The following is a 14,947-nucleotide window of genomic DNA, read 5'->3' as shown; positions in this document are numbered from 1 at the left end:
AATTTTATGTAGTGTAAACTGAAAAAAATCCGGGACGGGGAGAGCTCGAGCCCCCTGAGTCCCATTTTGGATACGTGCTGTTAAAAATAACAGGGTTATAGAACATTGTCCGTCTTGCCTCGATAATTATTTCTCTCCTTAAATTATTGTCACATTATTCCAGAACTCAAAAACATAATTTTATCAAGTGTAAACTGAAACATTTCCTGGGGGGGGGGGGGGCGAGCCACCTGATCCCCACCTTGGTTACGCGCTATTAACAGTAATAGGGTTACAGAACATTCTCCGTCTTCCCTCGATAATTATTTCTCTCCTTAAATTATCATCACATTATTTTATTTCACACCACAAGCAATCAAAAATCCTCATTTTATCTAGTGTAAACCTAAAACTTTCGCGGGGCTCGAGCCATCCTCCCCCTGGATTCGTGCCTGGGCTGTTCCATTTGTGCAAAATTAGACGACGAGTTTCAAAATGGCGGACAAGAAAATAACTTTCTCCATCATTCTAGTGCCTGAGGTTCTGCTCCCATTTGCATAGGCTACATTTTCTTAGAATAAGAAAGGAAAACCAGCAATATTAGGGCATCGCTCGAGCTAAAAGTTGTTTGAAAGAACTTTATAATAAATGCGTGATTTCGAATGAGAATAGTGATAGATAAAGTGACTAATTTTGTGGGAATAATATCTTCATCAACATTAATGGATTTAAGTTGAAATTTATATAGCTGTTAGATACCTTGGACAGCTGATCTCGCTTTGCATTTGAGTAAAAGCGGTCAAGGATGGCGAGCGAAAAATCGTTTTCTCATACGGGTTCGGATATTTCAAATTCTTCTAATGTTTTCCGATCTCTGTCTATTTCACATTTTCGGAGATTAAGAAATGTGTTTAGCAGCAATTTTAGGACATCACTTAAAGGTTAGTTTGGTAATGGAAACTTCCAAATATAGTGCGTTGTTGGAGAGTCGAGCGACCAAAATGGAGCGGTATTTCCCCAATGTTCCGACCGCACCAGGAGTGAAAAAACTCATGGAAAAGTCTGAAAATTTTCTCAAAACATTCAGATAATTAATTTGGAAAAGTCAGGGAATGACTTAATAGCAAAAAAGGTACGACAAGTCAGGAAATTTTGGAAAGACATTCAAATAACTTGGAAAAGTTGGGAAATCGGCGTAGGAGCGAAAAAGGCGTCGCATTACACATTTCGCTTCTTGATTGTGGATATTTTTCGAGTGTAAAAATAATTTTATTTTGTGTTTTTCTTGATTTAGTTTTAAAATGTTGAATATTTTTTTTGTGCGCTAATTTGAAGACTCCACATTTACATAAGTTATGTTCAATATGTAAACAGAATTTTGCCGTAGAATCTCCACAATATACCCATGAAAACAAAATTTTTGCATGCTTGTTCTTCTTGAAATCCCTGTTTTAACAGCGGAAACCTCGTGGTATAGCAAAATGGCAATACTTACGGTGTGAGCTAAACTATAAATACGATCAGTAATTCGTTAAACCGGACAAAATTAACCGAAGAATGCAACATCATTTTTCTCTCTCCGGACTTACAGGGGTGAACAAAATTATAGAAAACAAAAATCTTTATTCAAAGGAAGTTCATCCCTTGACCTAAATTACTGCATGTATCCGACTAAAGGCCTGCACAAGACCTGGAGCAGACCCGTTCGCGAGACATCGCTCCTGAAATGCCATGCAACCTGCGCAACACCCTCGCTTGAGCAGCTTGTATGCCCACCTGCACAGATCGTTCCTGGCAGGCATTGTAGACCCGGCGGGTACCCGCAGTCTTACGATACCTAGTAGGTCTCAGTTCGTTCTTTCCATCAACTGCAGACCCCTCCCTCTGCATGACGTAGTTGCTTCGAGTACAAACTGCACGGGGCCCACACCGTTCTGCAGTGTTGCCAACTGCAATAGATTTTCACTACTTAAAAAAGAGAACTCGAAGCTTCGTAAGCCACATCACCAATGAAATGAGATTTACGAATGTTGCTACCCCACACACACACACACACATTGAAATAGGTTTTCCGTGGCACAGGATCCATAAGTATATGTCGTAAACAACCAATATACGTATATATAGTGATATAGGACAGGACTGAAACATGTCACGTTCGACGCTGAGGTCGCGAGTCGAACAACACACTGTTCTACTGCGAACACCAGGGCCGTAGCCAGCCAGGGCCATTGCCGTTACCCTCGTTTGGGGGGTAGGGCCAAGTACTTGGATAAACGTGCCAACAAGAACAATCACAATAATAGTAATAAAGTAGCATGAAAGGCATTATAATCCTCATAAATCACGCAAAAAGGGGGTAGAAGTCGGTTCTCACGCGCATTTGTGTTGAAACAGAGGATTAGAAATATTTTTTTTCAACACGTCAATTTCACATTAGCTAATAATGGAAAACAAGCACACAAACTGTTTTTGAAAGAAAGAAAGTGCATGATAAATGCATTCCGAATGTACAGACATATGGCATGTAAAATTTCCATCTACAATATTTTCTTTTCACATGGAGCGACGTATTACATAATCAATTCATCCAACTCGTAACAAACCAACATTAATAGCAAATAATATCACGGGCCGCCATAGCATTCTCTGTTTTAAAACTTTTCTCACTTACATCGTTCGGCGCTCAGGGCCGACTCCCGCTACCCCTTTGCTACGGCATTGAACTTGATGAGACTGGATAATATTTTATAATATATTTCTACTTTCATAAAATTTGAAATCAAGGGGTTGCAATTACCCCTCCATTCCCCCTCTGCAGGTGCCCTTGGCCGTCTGGAAGGAAAATGCAAGAAAAATATTAAAATTAATTCCATCTTGAGTACCCTTTAGCCCTGCTACTCTTAAATTCTGCTAGTCTGTTTTTTCTTGTACTTTAATGTTTGACCCCCACCCTGACCCTTCCGCTAGACTTAATTTCCGTCCAAGGTTGTGAGCAACGCACCCTACCCCCTCTGGTTGCGCCACTGCGTGCCTGGTTAAGGCACCATGCAATGAAAACCAATTAGTTTTCAGTGAGGAGATTTTTGTTTGCTCGATCATTCATTTAAATAAATGAAGCTGTAATACTGCGTGCATTTCCTGGCAATAAGATAAAAACTGCTTACGCTGAACTGAAATCGCTAAGTATATAAATTCTCCTTGGAGGAGAGAGCTCCTCCTAGGACCTAGTAGGATTTACGAGCTACGTAAGTAGGCAACACTGGCTGAAGCTGTCCACGTGGTGATGAAACACCTGGAGCGACACGCTGCCGAAGGGCTGTTTCCTTCCAGCAGGTTTTGCAGGCGCCCGGGTCTTGTTGAATGCCCAGTTACCTTGTAAGCGCAGAGCGCCTGGAAGACGAAGAACCCGGGTAAAGACGCAAGTCGACTCGTTGCCGTGGGCAGGCTAGCAGGTATACCTGTCCTCACGGGCAAGCGGGCAGTGGGTAGGTAAAATGGAGACTATGCTGGCCTCTATATCCGACGTGGGGTGGACAAATGCACGCCATGCACAATGTTCAAGGGGAAACACACTCATTCCTCATGCAAAGCTGTCTCTAGTGTGGCTGGATGTGGCAACGTAGAACATATTTTGTCCCCCAAAATAGCCTACTCTACAAATGTTCAACTATGTTAAGATCAGGCAATGAGGAGGCCAGATGAGATGTTCCACTTCATCTTCGTGCTCATTGAACCATGCTTTGATGCACGGAGGAGTGGGAATGGGACACTGTCATCTTGAAACTCAAGTCGTTTGCCAGGAAACACAGTCTGGATCTTAGGATGGAGATGTTTGCCCAGAATACTGCGATATTACTCTGCTGTGATTCCCCTATGGAGGACTACAGGTGGTCCAAGACCGCACCAAACTATCGCAGAAACTTCATGTAAAACTCATACGACTGCTTCTAATAAACTGATACCTCTACCTTTACGATTATTAGGTGGCAGACTTCTGTACCAGGTTGCGTGGCTGTACTGCAGGGCTGAATTGCGACCTACTTTCATATGAGTGTTCATATGAATTTGGCCACCGCTTGTACAGTATATCTTAGGCGGCACATTATTGGTTGAGACAGAAACAAACAAAAAAGGTTTGGACTCACTAGTGATACGTTTAGTGTTGCCCACAAGACGAGACGAGACTAGACTTTGGTCTGTCTCGTCCCGTCTCGTGAAAATGCCGTCTCGTCTCGTTTCTTGTCTCGAAAATATAAGTTTGTCTCGTCCCGTGTCTCGTCTCGAAGGGTTCTGTCCCGTCTCGTCTCGTCCCGTCTCGTTTTGTCTCGTCTCGTCTCGTAAAAGTAATGCAGGATATTATACCAACAAAAGTTAAAACTGGGAGACATCACAAAATATTATTCTCGAAAGTGGGTAAAACCTTAAAATATTTTGTTCACTGTATTGTGAGAATAAATAAGGTTCGTTAACCATAAGGACATTAATATTTAATATAATGTTTGTTATTTACCAATAGCTAGATAGAGAATTAAATCTACTTTGTTGTTTTTCTGCCTTCAATCAACTCTTTTATCCATCGTACACTAAGGGAGCTTTCAGACCGAAGCAACAAGCGACATGATAGTTCACACGTGACACAGGCAACTTCAGTTAATTAGCAAGCATTCACAGTCCGAGGCAACATGACACACGATATTCAGAAAACGGTCTAATCCGTATAACACACAAGCGACAATCGACACCGAACAGTATGTTGCGTCGCTTCGGTTGCAAGGTTTCATGTAAGGGAGAGTTCAAACCGAAGCAACACGCGACACATGCTGCTTGGGAACTAGCCCATCAACAGCAGTATTGCACACCGTAGCGGCATGAGACGCCGTGCAAGCCTGCGTTCGATCGATGGAATCCCCAAGCGCCACGATGGTTTCGCACCGAAGCGACAAGCGACACAAGCTCCTTTAGTCTCTAAGCAGGCTTTTCCCACGCATGCGCTACCAACGGACAGAGGCGATACGATGCACTACATTAGAAAACGGTCAAGTCCAAGCGACAAGCGAGACGAAAGCGACAAGCGACACGTCCCGCTCGACATGTCGCTTCGGTTCTGAAGGTTATATTTATTACTGAGGGTTCATTTCCAAGTGGCAGGCGTCGCTTCTTGCCTCTTGCATGTCGCTTTTTACTCCTTTAACTTCAGGCAATATAGATTCTTTACGTCAACGCAGAGTATCTAACTATATTGTCCTATTACCAGGTTTTTTGTGCGAAATCTTAGGAGTTTGCAACCAGTACTGAGGATGGAGCTGTTGATTTTGAGAAGAGGAGTCGCAATGAATGAACTATTTGTGCTGGCGGGAATTTTATGACGATTGTCCCCAATAAGGCTGGAAGAGGACTTACAGTAAACAATGGCAGTGGCTACCTCCACATCGTTTGACGCAAGGATGAATGGAAGCCCTTGGGGTAGCAGTTGTTGAGGAAATTTCAGGATTTTGCAAGTAAAGATACCTGCAACACGAGGCTATAGTCTGGGCAAATTCGTTACTGGTATCGTGTAATAACTCGAAGAAATGTTGGAACATACAGAAATATGGAGAAATAAGAGAATGCTTAATCGATGCAAGAAATTAATTTGAAATGAGATGTTTATATGGGCAGTGATAGAAAATACCTTTTCCCAGCGACACGTGCAGCTCGTCGTGCTACTTCGGTTCGGAAGTAGCATAGGTTGTTGTTATTTTGGTCTGGTCACTTCTTACTTCGGTCTGACCTATGCGACAAACAACACAGGACAGGCGAAAAGCGAGAAGTGTCGCTTGCGAACGAACCAACAGTAATAAATGCATTTTTTCGTGCCGAAGCGCCGCTACAAGCAGGAGAGGGTAACGATCACCCAGGGAAGTTATGCCACAAATTCATTACATTTCCTCACAGAATTCAGGTGCATCATATCATATTTCCCATCCAAGTAAAAATTTCGGCGAAAGGGGAATTCCCGTTTCACCGATTATTTTGAATGGAGGGAATTTTCCCTCCGCTAGGAAATTTCATGTTTAAACAGACAGAATGCTTAATAAAAAGTTATAGGCTATGGTGAGAGATACCTAGAGAAAAGGATTACTGACCACGAGGGATTTGGATGGGGAAATATTGCAATTAGCAATTGAGGTTACATGTCAAAAATCACTTCCTTCCATGAGAAGACTACAAAAATTGCTTTGGGTCCATTCCTTAAATGGCACGATTTTATGTGGAATATTCCTTATTCCTTGTGCGACAATAATCGTGTTGTGACGATAACAACTATTGTATGTCTCACTTAACTGTAGTTTACGCGTTATCAGTGTGGTATTTAAGAAATTTCCAGTTGGGGCCCCATGGATAAAATTTATCAAGCAGAGGGGGGACACAAGTAACCGTAGGGGGGAAATCCCCCCACCCCCCTACAAATATCACCCTGCGCGTTATAGCAGTACTTTTTACTTTAAAGGCGTTAAATATATTTAAGCTGTTTTAAGGATAAACAAATTATAAATTTCGTTACTAAGCAAACAAAGCCCGCAATTTTCGTAAGGTTTACAATATTTTTCATAAATTTTCCACTCAAGGAAATTATCGAGAATACTTCTCTCACACAATATTTTTATACAGATAGATATCTGAATCGGTATTTTAGCAAAGTACTTCTATCTGGAGTACTATTACAGGTTAAAACTACTAAGCTTGAATACATTGAAAAATGGAAGTAATACTGGATTTCTGAAGAGTACAAAAACTAAATTAGATAGCCTTTTTTATGTAATAGACGCTGATTTGGGTTTCCAAAGAATATCCTTTACTCCAAGTAAATAAATATTCGCAACTGATTAATTATTTTGTTTGTATTTTTTTCGAGATGAGACGAGACTTTTCACGAGCCGTCTCGTCCCGTCCCGTGTCTCGTCTCGAATTTTGAAACGCTTGTCTCGTCTCGTTTTCGAGACGGGACACGAGACGAGACGAGACATGGCTCGTCTCGTGGGCAACACTAGATACGTTGGAACCAGTAGCAGGGTTGTTTAATGTCCAGGAACCCAGAAATTCTGATGGGCTCTGTAACAGGACCAGAACCTTTTTACTCGCACAATTTAAATTCGGGTCCAATTTTCGGTGACAAGGATAATTTTATGAAAAATATCGAAATTTCTGGAAAATTTGAAGTTGTCGGATTCCTGTTTTTGTTTTACTGGCATGCCTGCATTGTTTTTTTTATTTCTATTATATCTAATTTACATAGATAGGGTGTATAATAAATAGAAAATGTTGCGGTAAACCAGGTCAAATTTTCAGAATACGCCACTTTATTGTTCGCATGTGTATATATGGTTGCAGGTCTTCAGGAATACGTGTCTCGCAGACCCGAGTACAAGGCCAATTTGAGTGCTGTGCTGCTAGCCAAGTGTTTCCACTGCAAACTGTGGGAGAACTCTATATACGTGGCTCGTCAGTTGGAGAGGATAGGGCCAGCCCTGGCAGGGCTTCTGGCAGCGGCGGGGAAGACCACCTTCCGCAGAATAAGGGAGGCCAACCCCAGAGATCTGGAGAGGGTGAGTCCCAGTAAAGAGTTTTTTCTTGTACAATGGGGTGCAAATGAAATGCATACCAAAAAATAAATTGCTACTTTGTGTGGGTTCTTGTTCATGAAGATTTCAAATTTCTTCAAGTCGCTCTATTGCATTCATTTTTCTACAGAGTGGCCCAAAAAAAAGGTAACCGAATATTTTTCGTTACTTTATGTTTCGGTTACCTTTTTTGGGCCAACTGTATATTTCCTAGTTTGCGTCGCTTTTCTGCCACTTTTGGCAAATCGCCTATCTCCGTGGCGGAACGGTTAGCACATCTCGCTACAACGTTAGGGGTCCCAGGTTCGACTCCAGGCCTGGGCATGGGTGTTCTTTGTGTGAGTATCTATTCATCGATTTATCATCACTTATTCTCATCTTCGCGATTAGCCAAAAGCGGCAGAAGAGCGAAGTAAAATAAACCAAATCAATCACTTTTGGCTAATCGCGACGATGAGGAGCTGCTCTGGGATTTCCCCAGCCTCTACCAAAGTGTATACCTGGATGCAAACCTGGGGGGTGAAGGGTAAAGGCGGCATGAGCGTGGTGCTGATCACATCACCTGCAGATATGTTCTAGTTTGTGAATCTGTGGTGCCCTGCCTCCGTATCCTCCATATGAGGGGTTAATAGAATACAAGTGGCGTGACTCCACTTTTCATGAAAATTGAGTTATATTTATAACTTGGAAGTGTGAAGTATCAACATTTCAGTGCTGGAAGTAAGTATCTCCTAAGTTTCAAATTCTTGCTCATAGAGGCACCACTATGTTTGTGCTCCAATAGCTAAACATTACTGAGCTATCTAAATGTGCCTTTTTCTCAAAACTGTATTTAATGGAGTTACGCCACTTTTGCTCTGAACCCCTCATGTCTTCACACGCGCGCGCGCGTAGACACACGCACACACACGTGCCAATAAAATCCTGAGTACTCTGCTGATTGCCCTCCTCCCCCGGCCTTAGTGTCCAAAAAGGCCCTATCATCTTCCAAATCCTGATGAAAAGTATATTCACAGGAAGAAAGAAAAAAAACAGTAAACTTCAACAACTCAGCAGGGGGCGTCATTGATTCTGTACTAATTGCAACGAAGTGTGATGATATAAATACAATGGTCTCCCGCTGGCCGAGAACAAACAAAAAAAACCGTGACAAGGTCACCAATCATCACGAGTGTTCTGCTCTGCGTGTGATGCGTGGCTCACAGGAAACTGCCTTCTTCCCGCAACCGCCGTTGATGCTCATGTATGCTCGCAACGTTCAATTAAGTGGTGAAGCTTTATGGCAGGTGCTGGGAGATTTTTTTACAACATGACTGAATGTTTTAGCCTCATAAACCGCAAATTAGGCACCATGATGCTGTGTAAAGTGTAATTAACAACAATGTCAACAATTGTTAGCGTTTCTGTGGGATTTGGCTGGTGCCATTACTATGATTACATTGTTAGTTGGTATTTTGAGCTTTAACGTCATCATTTGCTCATTATGTTTTTTCAGGAAATTACTGCGTTTTTCTGTTCTTGGACCCGAGTTGTATTTGTTTTTGTCTTTTCACCAAACATGCTTCGGTTTTGAGTCCAGGTCTGAATCATCAGGTTGAACAGGATCATCGTTTCTTCCATTTCTCTAATTTTCTGCCAGATTTCGTCTAACCTCAACGGTAAGGATGAATGATGATTAGATGAAATTGATGAAAGGGCTCTATCAAAGAAATGCCTAACCCAGGATGGTTGTTTTCGCCTAGATATAGACTAACGTTGTTTACGACTGGATGTAGAGGGTTTTTTTGTCCACTTTATGCGCAGATGCGTCAATCGGGATTTGACATACAGTTTAAAGTCAAATCCTCATCATGCCTCACCGGGTATGAAACCCGGAACATCTTGATTACAAAACGAAGATTTCCTTGAAGGTAATTATACATTCAACAACACCACTCGAGCAAGGAAGCACAACACCGAGATCTAGGTATCCTCATAGATTCTAAACTAACTTTCGATAATAACATATCAACCATCACAAAAAAGGCAATGCGTATGCTAGGCTTACTTTACAGATTCACCGAAATCCATAACCCGAAAGGACTTTCTATTTACTTCAAAACATTTGTGTCCCCCATTCTAGAATACTGTTCACCCATCTGGAACATGGCTGCCCCTTCTCATACCTCCAAGATCGACAATGTTCTCAGCTTTTTCCTCTCCATCGTTCGATATAGAGTGCCGGCCCTGAGACACCTACCTAAGAGAGATCTGCTTGTAAACTTAAACATAAATACTCCAGAATCACGTAGATACGTTGCAGATATGAAATTACTACATAAGATAATTAATGGAAACCTAAGATGCAGCATCCCACTCCACGAACTCTCCCTCAGAGTGACCAGACACAAAACACGGAGCAGGAAACTTTCCACACTGCAACTCCAAGTCTCTTACTCATTCAACGTTCACTATTTCATAGGCTACGAAATCAGTTCAATGTAATATCAAACCAAACCGATATATTCAGTTCATATCCATCTTTTATCACCAACATAGAAAATATTGTATATAAGTAATGCTTTTGTGAAACACATCTGTTTACCTTGGAACTGTCTTGACTTTTTTATGTTTATATTTATATTTTGTTTATTTTATTTTATCTTGTTTTGTGTGTTCTTTTTTTAACACAAGTGGACTGTTTTACTGTTGTTTCTTTCAGGTTTAAAATGGCTTCTGCTGTACTGGAAAATTCAATAAATAAATAAATGTTCCTTCACCGAGTATCGAACCCGGGACCCCTTGATTACAAGTTGACGATGTTACCACTATGCTATCGGGGAGGCCAACGCGTAGATATAAACTATGGTTTCTTGTCTTTACGACTAGACATAGATTATCGATTTCAACGCGTCTGACTACCATGCTAAAGGTCCCGGGTTCGATCCCCGGCCGGTTCAAATCCGGGAACTTTTCTAACGTTGGAAGCGGCCCCGGCGCCCATCCAGTGTCTAATGACATGAGTACCTGGGGGAAACCCTGGAGGTTAAAGATGGTCAGGGGCGTGATGCTGGTCACATCACTCCCACTCACGACCGGATCAAGAAAGTATGGGGCGTTACCCCCATACCCCCTATACGCCTTCATGGCGTGGTTCTAAGCACAGGGGAACACTTTACTTTTACTTTTACTTTACGGGTAGTTGTAGACTATCGTTTCAGCGCACATAATCTACGCTCACATGTACACTATTATTGATTACGCTTAGATGTAGAGACGTAAATGTAGCCTTATCGTATACGATGTAGTATGTGAACTATTCTTGTCTACGCGTAAATGAAGACATCATTGTTTACGCATAGATGTAAACTATATTTATACCTAGCTAGAGAGGGCCTCCCCGATGGCGCAGTGTTTTTGTGTCGTTGCCTTGTAATCAAGTGGTCCCGGGTTCGATACCGGTGGAGGCACATAGTGGTTCGGATCCCACTTTAAACTGTAGGTCCAGTCCCAATTAGCCTCACTATTCATAAAGTGGACTTAAAACTCCCAATCAACCAACCAACCAACCTAGCTAGAGACATAACATTAGCGTGGAGGAGGAGTTCGAGGTATTAGGAATAAGAGGATTGGTTATGTTTAAATAAGTGGACTCAAATTCTGCAGGATTTAGTCCTATGTTTACCTCAGTTTCAGTTAGGTTAGGTTAGGGAAGGGAATATTCCACTAAACAATGAGTACTTTCTCTTTATACTTCAGTTATACATTTTATCTTCCCGCCATGATTTTGCTCATGGTTTTTCCAGAAATTTCTTACAACTTTGCAGTTCCAAGAAAATATGAAAATGGCGAAATCGTTTTTCGAAGCGTTTTAAACAAGTTTCTCGAATTATTGACTTCAAGTAGTTCTTAATGGATCATAAGTTTTATTGCCACGTTCCGAGAATGTTTGCATACTTTTCTTGCAGTGTTTTCTGGGTAAACTTTATATCTCACCAAGAATATTAGTTCACGGCAAAACGGCTTCGACTTAAAGAGTGAATGCAATCATAATGCGATGCGAACGTGATGAACTTTGCCCTCAAATACGGTTTAACGGAATTAAAATTAATTTTGATGTCTTAGAATCGAGAACTTTAGTGAACACAAAATCTAGCTTAAGTAAGTATTTTGCACTTGTCTCTTTTTTGCGTTTCTTTTGAGTCACTTTTGTCCGATTAGATGAATTTGATGAGAGGCAGGCACCCACGCGCAGGTCGGGACTCAAACCCGAAACGTTCTGGGGCGAGAACGTGAGTCGAAGCACTCTCCTATTGATGAAAAAAAATTATTTCCCACGTGAATAAGGCACCGAAGTTTAGTCTGTACAAAGCTGTTATCTTTTAAGAGGTCCTCACCTTAATCCCAGCTTCGATCCCCGATGAAACTTTTATAATTTCATTGACCCAGGGTCGTAAGTATCATTGGGGAGCTGTTGGAAAGAATTCCGGTTTCGCAAGCCAGGAAACAGCGACAATGGAACTTACACTGACCATGAATTAGCCAATGAAATGGCGCTTGAGAGACCTTGGCCAATAAAAGGTTGTCGCACCACATGGTAATTGATTCGTCTTCGAAATTCCCAATTTCAATATTCCCCATTCTTCATCATATATACCGAGTAAGTCTGTAATTTCGAAACAGGCTATTATCGGAAAGGTTTGCGTTGGTTTAAATTTACTTAGCTTTTCTGCCACTTATGTCTAATCGCGACTAATATCGGAAATAAAAATACATTAACACTTAACCGTATTTTAAGATTAGTATATAGTAGAGATGGGCCGATATAAAATTTTGTCCGATACCGATAAAGTACCGATATAAAATTTACCGATACCGATAACCGATATTCTACGCATCTGTATAAAATGTCAAATGGTCCTTGAAGAACCAGAATGGTTCGTTGAATGTGTGTTTCAAGGTGACTGCAATGCAAAAGAAGTTGCATATTTAGACATTTACTGTTTTAGAAAGTAGAGCATGGAGATTATCCATAAAAAATTAAAAATTATAACAATATGACAGAATTTTGCACTAAATTATAAGATACTTATAGATATATCGGATCGGTATAAAAATCTGTAATTTTACCGATAAACTGATACATCGATGTGCCAATATCAGCCGACAAGAGTACCAATTAATCTGTGTCATCCCTAATATATTTAAAATTTAACGGGGAAAGTTCTTTAATAATCTACCATAAAAATTTAACTGCCTGTTAATGTACAAAAACGGCCTTTTGATTACAAGGCGCCGACTTACCACTACGCCATCGGAGAGTCCCAAAAACAATTTGTTCCTACTTAGCCTATATCCTCTACATAATGCGAAAGATTGTCGATGATGTACGGCGGCACCCTACATTTTCTGTGGAACGAGAAAATAAAAGTTACAAGAATAATTCGCGAAAAATGAAACTTCCTTGGAATCGACTGGTCAAGGAATAAGACTCATGTGCTAAGTATGCCGGATGCTTGCAACTTCCATTCAATGCAAGTCACACATTTTGCAAATTAAACAGTCTCGTTTAGAACCGCACGATTCTCACGCGTGGGTGGTTTATCGCTCGAAGAGAATTACAAGAGAAACTTTAGAATTTCACGCATTGTGTTCGTTTGCCTGTCACGTACGCGGAATTAACATTGATAAATAGCGTGTCCGATCGGCCCACATTTGGCGCCCTTTTTTTTCTGAAAATTCAACGTGGCTTCCTGGTATTGGCGGGAGGGAGATCATCTTGGCTAAATCATGTGTGAGGAAACGACGTCCGCGACTAATGATGTGCATGTTCGCAGGCACGTATCCAGAAATTCTCTTCGGGGGGGGCTAAAGAATATCTTTATAGGTGTAAAGATAGTACTTCACTATTGTATATGATTATACCATATATATATATATATATATATATATATATATATATATATATATATATATATATATAGACACATACATATATATGTGTGTGTGTGTGTGAGTACACACTACACACACACATACATGCCATGCAAATCAAAAACAGAAAGATAAGAAAGAACGAGATCGGCTTCAGCCTCCTGTATCCAAAATAAACTAAAGTTATTACTGTTATTATTATCTGATTACATGCAAAATATCACTCACATGATTGAAACAATAGAAACTACGATATACCCAACACAAGATGGTTGAATATGTTAGTGTTGGTTATTGTTTACAGACCATTGAGTCTTATTTTTTTCAAGCTGACAACAATTAACGTCACAGTTAATCACCAACAAAGACAGCAGCATAGAGTAAAAGTTGGAGCACAATAAATAATATTTAGAAAATTATATATGTGTTATGCATATACACGAGAACGAAAAAGATATAGCCTTAAACAAAAAATATCAACATTTCACGTTCACACTGCAGTCAGAAATAAGTCGTTCGGTACATGAATTGAAAAAAAAGAAAGAAAGAAAGAAACGGCTGTCCACTGTGCTGCTAAGGGTGGCCTTAGGTTTGTTGGATGAGAGAAAAGTGTAGTTACTCTTGGAGTACCGACCTCTGGATACAATCATTTTTGACAAGGAATAAATAAAAATAATAAATGAATGAATATTAAATTTATGCACCATCCTATGCAACATTCACTTACACATAAAATATCTGAACATACAATTCCTATAAACAAACGCAAACAATTGGACCTGTCAGATTCACTTAAAGTAACATCTTTCTAGGTCCTTGCCTAGCCATAGCGTCGAGCACTTCGTCAGGAGTAGGAGCTGACCTCCAATGGACTGACAGCAGTGCCAGACCTGTCAGTCTGTTACTTCCCATCCGGTTTCTCAAGAATGTTTTTATTCTTTTCATTGTGGAAAATGATCTCTCCACAGAAGCTGTCGAGATAGGGATTGTCGCCAGCACTCGGAGAAGAGCATGAATACCTCGGAAGAAAGCGGGATCACAGGCGTCCAGTACACTTATTAAGTCCGATGGCTGCTCCTTTCCAGACCACTTCTGACACCACAAAGCATATTCCCCTTTCAGTTCAGAAAAAGTCGTTCCTTCGCCCACGTACTGTACTATGTTCTTTAACTGGCCCATCTTCTGCAGACTTGCATTCTTGGGAAGGATGACAGAAATGTTAGACAGAAATTCCTTGTTGTTGGAAAACTTTTCATCCAAAGCTGATATCACACCATCCAAACAGGGGATCCAGACAGAGCGCCTAAAATATACCTCGGCCGACTCGTGGGGATAATTACTCCTTTTGGTCTGTTTGCTGCAAATCCGAGGCACTTCGACCGAAGTGCCAAACAAGTTTTTCATGAAGTTATTAGCAGCGGTGAACAATTCTCCGAATTTTCGGTCGGACT

General features: G+C 40.9%; 1 protein-coding gene across 2 annotated transcripts in view; it reads left to right on the top strand.

Annotated features, from left to right (window-relative positions):
- LOC145988871 (putative ATP-dependent DNA helicase HFM1) overlaps positions 1 to 14,947 on the top strand; it is a 357,472-nt gene that overhangs the window by 265,884 nt on the left and 76,641 nt on the right. For both annotated transcript variants that reach the window (XM_083124130.1, XM_083124131.1), the window contains one exon: positions 7,354 to 7,568. In XM_083124130.1, coding sequence (XP_082980256.1) covers positions 7,354 to 7,568 — 215 coding nt within the window. The remainder of the gene's footprint in view (positions 1 to 7,353; positions 7,569 to 14,947) is intronic.

This window comes from Lepisma saccharinum, chromosome 6 (genome assembly GCF_977018435.1).
Source record: "Lepisma saccharinum chromosome 6, izLepSacc3.1, whole genome shotgun sequence".
NCBI lineage: Eukaryota > Metazoa > Arthropoda > Insecta > Zygentoma > Lepismatidae > Lepisma > Lepisma saccharinum.
The sequence above is the reverse complement of the archived record's forward strand: the minus strand, read 5'-3'. Positions and strand labels throughout refer to the sequence as shown.